The sequence below is a fragment of the Chrysochloris asiatica genome, unplaced genomic scaffold (genome assembly GCF_000296735.1).
Source record: "Chrysochloris asiatica unplaced genomic scaffold, ChrAsi1.0 scaffold00085, whole genome shotgun sequence".
Lineage (NCBI taxonomy): Eukaryota > Metazoa > Chordata > Mammalia > Afrosoricida > Chrysochloridae > Chrysochloris > Chrysochloris asiatica.
This window is the reverse complement of record NW_006408603.1, coordinates 1,727,466-1,736,457: the sequence shown is the minus strand read 5'-3', so window position 1 is coordinate 1,736,457 and position 8,992 is coordinate 1,727,466. Positions and strand designations below refer to the sequence as shown.

General features: G+C 36.4%; 1 protein-coding gene across 2 annotated transcripts in view; it reads right to left on the bottom strand.

Moving 5' to 3' along the window:
• Window positions 1–1,701: 1,701 nt before the first annotated feature.
• TRIM33 (tripartite motif containing 33) overlaps window positions 1,702–8,992 on the bottom strand; it is a 150,456-nt gene continuing 143,165 nt past the window's right edge. Inside the window, exons 18-20 of one of the 2 annotated variants that reach the window (XM_006865884.1) lie at window positions 3,496–3,648; window positions 2,026–2,076; window positions 1,702–1,946 (exon numbers count right to left, since the gene is read on the bottom strand). In XM_006865884.1, coding sequence (XP_006865946.1) covers window positions 1,734–1,946; window positions 2,026–2,076; window positions 3,496–3,648 — 417 coding nt within the window. In that variant the 3' untranslated portion in view covers window positions 1,702–1,733. The remainder of the gene's footprint in view (window positions 1,947–2,025; window positions 2,077–3,495; window positions 3,649–8,992) is intronic. The other variant, XM_006865885.1, reaches the window with a different exon arrangement.

The window sequence follows — 8,992 nt, the reverse complement described above, 5'->3', positions numbered from 1 at the left end:
TCTGTATAATAATTTCTTTAGAGCACTTTATTTGATTCAATATGCACTAAAAATATTTACTTCTTAGACAATTATGTCAAATAATTTTCTTTCCTGAATAGTCTACTGTCTGAACCGCTTAAGCTGAATTGTTTAAGAGGCAGGTGATTTGCCACAACTTGCTGACATCTGAAAAATATTTAGTGGCAAATTCTTCTATTTTGGTCACTTTATATTCTAATGTGTCCATACAAAAGTAGGACTAAAATTTTCAATTCAACCAAAGACATACACAGTCTAAAATGCTTATCTTGGGATCTGACTATCACAAATGAAGAGAAGAAAAATGAACCAGAGCCAAGTTGGTTTATCTGCTTTGGGTGCTGTAATCAGGGTAATAGAGGTGGGTTTACTCCAGTGACCTTTAAAAGTGGGGGGTTGGCTCATTTTCAGGATTTACTTACACTTCTTATCTAAGTCCTTTAGGCCCCCAGTTCATGCAAATGTCCCACTTTGTGGACAGATGATTATCTAACCCCACCGGGTTTATTTCAATATTTTGATATTCAATAATAAGCTGCTTCTGAAGATTTTTTTTTGAGAAGTCTGTTCTCTAATAAAATAAGATAGAACCTCAAAATATGAATGTGAACATTAGAAATAGACAGCATATATTACAAATCCATTCTTGATAGGAACATTAGTAAGAATACACATTAGCTTAAAAAACAGGCTCAGCAAATGTTGCTGATCTGCCAGAAGTTTTAGTTCACTATTTACAAATAAGACAAAGTGAAATACAGAAAATTTTACACATTTGGTAGTTGACAGATTACTGTTTGCCAATAGTGGTCTATCAGAAAACTGATATGAAGGAAGACTGGATAGGAGCCAGCTGTCACCTTCTCAAGCAAATTTAAATGTACAGAAAACTAGATTAATGTTAAAACAAACATTCTGCCTTTTATGGGAATAACTGTATAATCAAATGATTTAATTGGGAAGTACAATTATGTGGAAGCATTTTCTGAAATGACTACATAAATGACATGATCCACTACTGAAAAGTTACCATGTTTATTTCAACCATACCTTGCTGACTTCTCAAGTTCAACAGACAAAGTTGATTAAGCGAAGATTAATGATCATGTTTCCTAGACCCTAAGTATGAGCAGCAAATGAAACTACTTTAAACCAATATAAAACACTGAGGCCCACAAGCATCAGAATGAGAAGAAAAAAAATAATGGCATGATTCAATGAGCATCTGAATTGACATTACAGTGGAATCTGCACTATTTTTATTTTAAATAGAAAACAGTATGCAAGTGTGTTGAGGGGGAGGCATAAAAGTTGTTTTAATTAACTGTGCGCTCTAGTCCAGAGAGGCAATTTATCAAGGGACATGGCCCCTCGAGTATCTACAAGTACACCTAGTATCCTGCACCAGTCAATAGCACATGATCACCAGCATTTGTCCATCTCTGTCAATCAGAATCAACCTTCTCAGTAACAAAACCTTCATCACATCATTCACTTTTGCCCTTTGCTTTTAAAGTTGCAACATAAGTTCTTTCCCCCTTTTTTGACAAGAATGTGTTTTCTGTCCATTGTTTCAATCTAATACTGCATAAAAGCTATCAGCTTCAAGAAGGTGGCCATGGTAGGCAGGATATTCCAGCAACACCTAAATAAAAGTTTTTTTTCCTTTTCTTTCTTTTGTTTAAACAAGTGATTTTTAAGTCCACGTCGTTTTACTTTATATGCACTGGTCTTTCGTCTGACTTTAGGCGTTTTCTGCGAGGCTGTATAAAGTCTTCATCAGAGTCCTCGGTTACCTCACCATCATCCTCTTCCTGATCAAATTCTGGCAAAGGTGCGAAGGTCCTGTCTGAGTAGATCTCTGTGAGTTTATCTTCAAAGTACAATGCAACCGCTTTCCCTGCCTGAGCTACTTCTGAATCAGCCTGCAAGCAAAAGATAGGAATATTCACCTATTGGTAATGCATATTCCTTCACCAAGTTTGCATGGTCTGAAAAGCTTACCTTCAAATTAATTTCTTGTGTTTCTGCATAAACTTGAACAACTTTCATCATCTAAAAAGGATACCAGAGTCAAAAAAAAAGGGAAATTATAATCCTTTCTAAAGTTATGAGACTGTATAGGATTGGTGACGAAAGTCAGCCATACTAGGGAGAACAAATTGCTATGACCAAGTTAACTGCTCTCAAAAATTTACAGAACATGGAACCACTTTCCTTTATTTACAAAGATCTATTACTAAGGAACCTCAATAACTGTCTCAAATTCTGAAATAGGTCAATCTGCATAGAAATTGATCTGAGTTTCTTCAATCTAAGAGAAAAAAATTTTGTGAAACAAATGATATGCTTTTAAAACAAACTGTTAAGCCTTCAACAAACCACTTAATTAGAATTTTATCTGTAACTAATCTAAAACAGGGAAAAGGGAGCTTCTTCTTAAAAAATGCCAGCTCTAGTTCATAAAAGCACATTTCGATTACCATGATCTTACTTTCTAAATTCATATTCAAGGTGTTACTATATCTTCTAAGACATACTGCTGTCCTCAAGATTTGCTATAAAAGTGGTTAGGTTTTTCATGTTTCAACTTTTTTTTTTTTTTTTAATTTAAATAACCATCTGGATGCTTCCCTCTCTCTCTCGCTATATATATACGTGTGTGTGTGTGTTCTTCAAATAATTCAACAGGATTTATTTTAATAATAGTCACATGACATTCAATTTTTTTTTTTTAGCATAAAAGATGGGTGTTTTGGTATTAATATGTTTAAGATTTTGTGGATTCTCATTAAATTCCATGGTCTTCTATTACAGTGAAAATACTTTCAGCACTAAGAGATTTGATTTTATTCCAAAGATAGCAAAAATAGTTTCCTTGAAAGAAGTATACATTACATTTCTCCTTCAAAGACTGTTTACTCTTACCCTCAAAAAAATACATATATATAAAATCAAAGTTAGTGAGAGTCAAAATGATGAGTTCAGAAAACTCAGTGTTATATATATATGCTCTGAGCATCTATCCAAGATGAGCCGACAGATTAGATTAGGGTTCTACATTTATATGTCTAGTAATAAAATCGAAAGATAGGGGTATGGGTACAACTAAAGCCTTATCTAAATGTACCCAAAATGAAAGCTTTTTATAAGAATCTCCCACAAAATATATTTAATTACAAACTGCTTTGGATATTTATTCCAACTTTCAATTCATTCAGGAAGGGAGGGATATTCAAAAATTTTCATAATTTATTATATTGAAGTTCTTAAGTCACATAATACACAGGAAACTTTCTTTTCTGAAACTATGGATACAATCAAAATTTATGTTTAACAAGACTGAATAAAAGGAAAAAACTTTTTAAAATCAAGTTAGAAAATTCTTTCGGCAGGCAAAGTAAAATCCAAAAACAAAACAAGCAAAGACACAGAAACTAAAAACCAAAGACTATAGTTTGGAAGCTAACATACTTCGTTAAACCTTTCACAGTTCTTGAAGATCAAACGGACATCAGCCACAAAGTCATCTGGAATTTGGTAGTGTTGGGAATGTTTTTTCTGAAGCTTCTTTTTCACGGTGGATAAATCCATTGGTTTCTTTATAATCTTATAGTAGTTTGGTATCTAAAAAAATAAATAAATACAAAGGATAAATACAAATCCCCCCAAAATGCCAGATTGTTTCATTGGGAAATGTTATTATTAATTATAGGCGGTGTGTGTGTGCGCTGATCTCTGAGGCAGATGCTTGTGAATTGGGGCATATCACTTTGGACATATTATGAGGAGGGACCAGTACCTAGAGAAGGACATCTTCAATGTCATGGCCTTACACAGAGATTCCAACAATGGGTTTATAGATAGGATAGATTGTGATAATGGTGTAGGACCAGGCAGTTTTGGTTCTGTTTGCTTTGAGTCAAAACCAATTCCATGACAACAAATGTACTTTACATTTCCTGTCCTATCATGTCATGAAAGTCACATTTTAGATTTGCTCCCACTACTTGCCTAACAGTGTCATACTGTGGTAGTTTATGTGTTGTTGTGATTCTGGAACCTATGCCATGGATATTTTAAATACCAGCAGAGTCACCCATGGTAGACAGACTTCAGCTGACCTTTCAGACGAAAATAGACTACAATGAAAGAGAGACAGACTATTTTCAAATATTTAGTCCCAGAAAATGTTATGAATAACAGTGGAACAGTATCAGATAGAACCACAACACTGAATATTGAAGCATGAAGATTACCAGAATATTATCAAATGTAGTACAAAAAGATGAGCCCCTCAGGTTAGAAGACACACAAAATATTATCAGAGAAGAGTGGCCTCCTTAAAGTACGTGAATGGAATAAAGACTTCAGAACCTTTATTTGTTGAAGGGACATACCTCAAAGTGAAGAGAAGCAGCTGTAAATATCCATCAATAATCACAACATGAAATGGATGAAATATGAAACATTGATATCCTAGGCATAAGTGAGATGAAATGGCCAGGTACTGGCCATTTAGAATCTGATAATCACAAGGTTTACTATGCCACGAATGACAAATTCAAAAGGAATGGCATCGCATTCATCATCTCAAAAAAAAAAAAAAAAGTAAGCCAAGATCTGTCTTTAAGTTTAACGCTGTCTGTAGTAGGATAATATCCATACTAGTTAACAAGGAAGACCAGTTAACACAAATAATATTCAAATTTATGCACCAACCACCAAAGCTGGTGAAACTGAAGAATTCTACCAACTTCTTCAGTCTGAAATTGATCAAACATGCAATCAAGATGTATTGATAACTACTAGCAATTGGAATACAAAGGTTAGTATCAAAAAGAATGATCAATAGTCCAAAAAAATGGCCTAGGTGATAGAAATGATCCTGGAGATGGCATGGTAGAAATCTACAAAAACTTCTTCATTGCAAATACCTTTTTAAAGTAACATAAAGGTGAGTATACACACGGAGGATCTCACCAGATGGGATACACAGACATCAAATAGACTACATCTGTGGAATGAGATGGTGGAAAAGTTCCCTATCATCAGCCAAAACCAGGCCAGGGACACTGTGAAATACATCATCAATTGCTCATATGTAAGATCAGGCTGAACAGAAGAAAATTACAACAAATCCACAGGAGCCAAAATATGACCTTGAATATATCCCACCAGAATTTAAATACCATCTCAAGAACAGGTTTGATTACAACAATGAATTCAAAGGAGCTGGGAGGTCAACCAAAGGTCAAAATAATATCAATGTCAAAGCAGGGGAAAATGTAGGAAAATGAACTTCCAAGCAGAACAAGCAAACATGAAAACTAGGAAAAAACCAACAAGAAATAGCATAAAAAACACAACCACAGCACAAGAAGGCATGCAGAACAAAGAAATTAAAAGCACTACCAAAAAATTAACATAATGGCAGCAATTAATTCATACCTATTGATAATTACATTGAATATTAATGGATTGCATGTACTTGTGAAGAGACAAGAGAGTGGCAGAATGGATATGAAAACAAGACCCTTCAATATGCTGCCTGCAAGAGACACACCTTACACACAAAGACAAAATCAGACTAAAAGTTAAAGGACGGAAAAAATATACCAAGCTAACTGCAACAATAAACAAGCAGGAAGGGCAATACTGATCTCTGATACAGTAACTTTAAGACAAAAACCAGCATAAGAAATAAAGAAGGACACTATCTCATGATCAAATGGTCAATTAAGCAAGATGACTCCCAATGCAAAACCACCAAGATATATGAAACAAACCTTATTAAAATTGAAGAAATAGATAAATCTACAATTATAATGGGAGATTTCAATATGCCACTTTTGAAAAGGGACAGAATAACCAGAAAGAAACTCGACAAAGTTACAGAGGAACTAAACAGCAAAATCAAACAACTTGACCTCATAGATGTGTACAGAGCATTCAACCCAACAACAGTACAATATACATTCTTCTCCAGTGCACAGCGTAGTGGTTACGAATCGGGCTGCAAACCTTAAGGTCAGTGGTTCGAAACTACCAGCCGCTCTGCGGGAGAAAGATGAGGCTTTCTACTCCCGTAAAGATTTACACCCTCGGAAACCCTGTACAGGGTCGCTATGGGTCGGAACCGACTCAACGGCACTTAACACACACACACACACACCAGTGCACATGGGACATTCTCCAGAATTGACTCTGTGTTAGGTCACAAAGCAAGCCTCCATAAATTTACAAACATCAAAATACTACAAAGCATCTTTTCAGACCACAATGGTATAAAATTAGAAATCAACAATAAGAAGACCAAGGAAGTAAAAGTCGAATACATGGAAACTGAGTAACACCCTGATGGAAAGCGACTGGGTAAAAGAAAAAACTAAACGTGAATTCATAAAGTCCCTAAAAACAAACGAGAATGAAAACACAATATACCAAAATCTTTGGAACATGGCGAATGCGGTGCTGAGAGGACAATTTATTGGGATAAATGTGCATATCCCAAAAGAAGAATCAAAATTAACGCATTAACACAGCATCTCCAACAATTAGAAACAGACCAACAGAGGGAACCTACAGTCACCAAAAGAAAATAAATAATAAAGATCAGAGCAGAAATAAATGAGATGGAAAAACTATAGAAAGAATCAACAGGACAAAAAGCTGGTTCTTTGAAAGGATTAACAGACTTGACAAGACCACTGGCAAACCTAACAAAAGAAAAGAGGGAGAAGACACAAATAACACATTAGAAATCACATGGGTGATCTCAAAATGGAACCAAAAGAAATCAAAAGAATAACAGAATACTATGAAGAGTTGTACTCCAAAAAAAATTAGGAAACTTAGAAGAGATGGACACATTTTTAGATAAACATGACCTACCTAAACTTATACACAGTAAAGCAGAAAACCTGAACAGACCCATAACAAAAGAAGAAATTTGATCAGGCCATCAAAAGACTTCCAACCAAAAAAAGTCCAGGTATTTTGTAGCAAAAGGAGGGGAGTGCCTGACTTTGCAGTCTAGGAGCGGAGGTCCCTGGGACCACATCAAGGGAGAGGAGCAGAGAGCGGGACCCTACCCAGAGAAGCAATGATGCTGGAGATGGAGACAGAGACGATGACGTGGAGAAATGGAGTGGCTGGGGACTTTAGACCCAGAAAGGGTGTGGGGGCTGTGTGCTGATGACCTGGGGGCAGACTTGCAGGGTATACCCTTTGGTTCGTTGATGATGTGCAAAGACCAAGAGATAGAAAACCAAAAGGGAAGAACATGCGCAGCTTTTCTCAAGCTTAAAGAATTGAAGAACAAAGTCAAGCCTTAATTGCAATATTGAATGATGCAGAAAGCATTAAAAGAAGATGGAAGGAATACAGAGAGTCGCTGTACCAAAAAGAAATTATCAATGTTCAACCATTTCAAGAGGTAGCATATGATCAAGTACATTGAAGGAATTGGCAAAAAACAAGGCACTGGGAATTGATGGGATAAAAATTGAAATCTTTCAAGAAAGTGAAGCAACACGGGAGGCACTCACTCATCTATGCCAAGATATTTTGGAAGAAACTATCTGGTCAACTAATTTGAAGAGATCCTTATTTGTGCGCATTCCAAAGGAATGCAAAAATCATAGGGCAATACCATTAATATCACAAGCAAGTAAAATTTTGCTCAAGATAAGTCAAAAACAGCTGCAACAGTATATTGACAGAGAACTGTCAGTAGTTCAAGCTAAATTCAGTAAAGGATGTGAAATGAGTGGTATTCATTGCTGGCATCAGATGGATCGTGGCTGAAACCAGAGAATACCAGAAGATGTTTATCTGTGCTTTACTGACTAAACAAAGGCTTTTGAGTGTATGGATCATGACAAGCTGTGGACAACACTGTGACGAATGAGTATTCCTAAACGTTTAACTGTGCTCATGAGGGACCTGCACATAGACCAAAAGGCAATTGTTCAAACAGAACGAGGAACACTGAATGGTAAGATATTTGGAGAAGGATGCATCAGGGTTGTAGTCTTTCATCATACTTATTCAACCTGTACACTGAGCAAATAATCCGAGAAGCTAGATTACACAAAGAAAAATGTGGCATTAGGATTAGAGGAAGGCTCATTAACAGCTCATGATATGCAGGTGATACAACCTGGTGCTGAAAGCAAAGAGGACTTAAAATACTTAATCATGCAGTTCAAAGATCACAGCATTCATTATGGTTTGCACATCAATGTAAAGAAAATAAAAATTCTCGCCACAGGACCAATAAATAACATCAAGATAAACCAAGAAAAGATTGGAGTTGTCAAAGACTTCATTTTGCTGGGATCAGCCATCAACACTCATGGAACCAGCATTAAGAAATCAAACGACAGATTGCACTGGGCAATCTGCTGCCCAAGACCTCTTTAAAGGCTGAAAAGCAAAGATGTCAGTTTCAGGTCTAAAGTGTGCCTGACCCACTCAAGCCATGGTATTTTCAATAACCTAATATGCATGGGAAAGTTGGGCAGTGAATAAGGAAGATCATAGAAGAACTGATCCACTTGAGTTATGATATTGGAGGAGAATGTTAAAAGTACCATGGACTGCCAAAAGAACAGTGTTGGAAGAAGTACAGCCAGAATGCTCCTTGGAAGCCAGGATGGCCAGAGTTCATCTCTAACTTGGGACATATCAGGACATATGATCTACTGATCCCTGGCGAAGGATATCATGTTTGGTAAAGTAGAAAGAATGATACAAAGAGTAAGACCTCCCCACCCCCAACAAGATGGATTGGAACAGTGGCAACAGCAATGGTCTCAAGCACAGCAAAGATCGTAAGGTTGGCATAGGACCAGGCAGTGCTTTGTTCTGTTGTGCACAGGGTCACAGAGTCCATACTGACCTGACAGCACTAACAACAACAGAGTTTGTCCAGGCTCAATGGTTAATGCAAGTCCCCAAAGTTCTT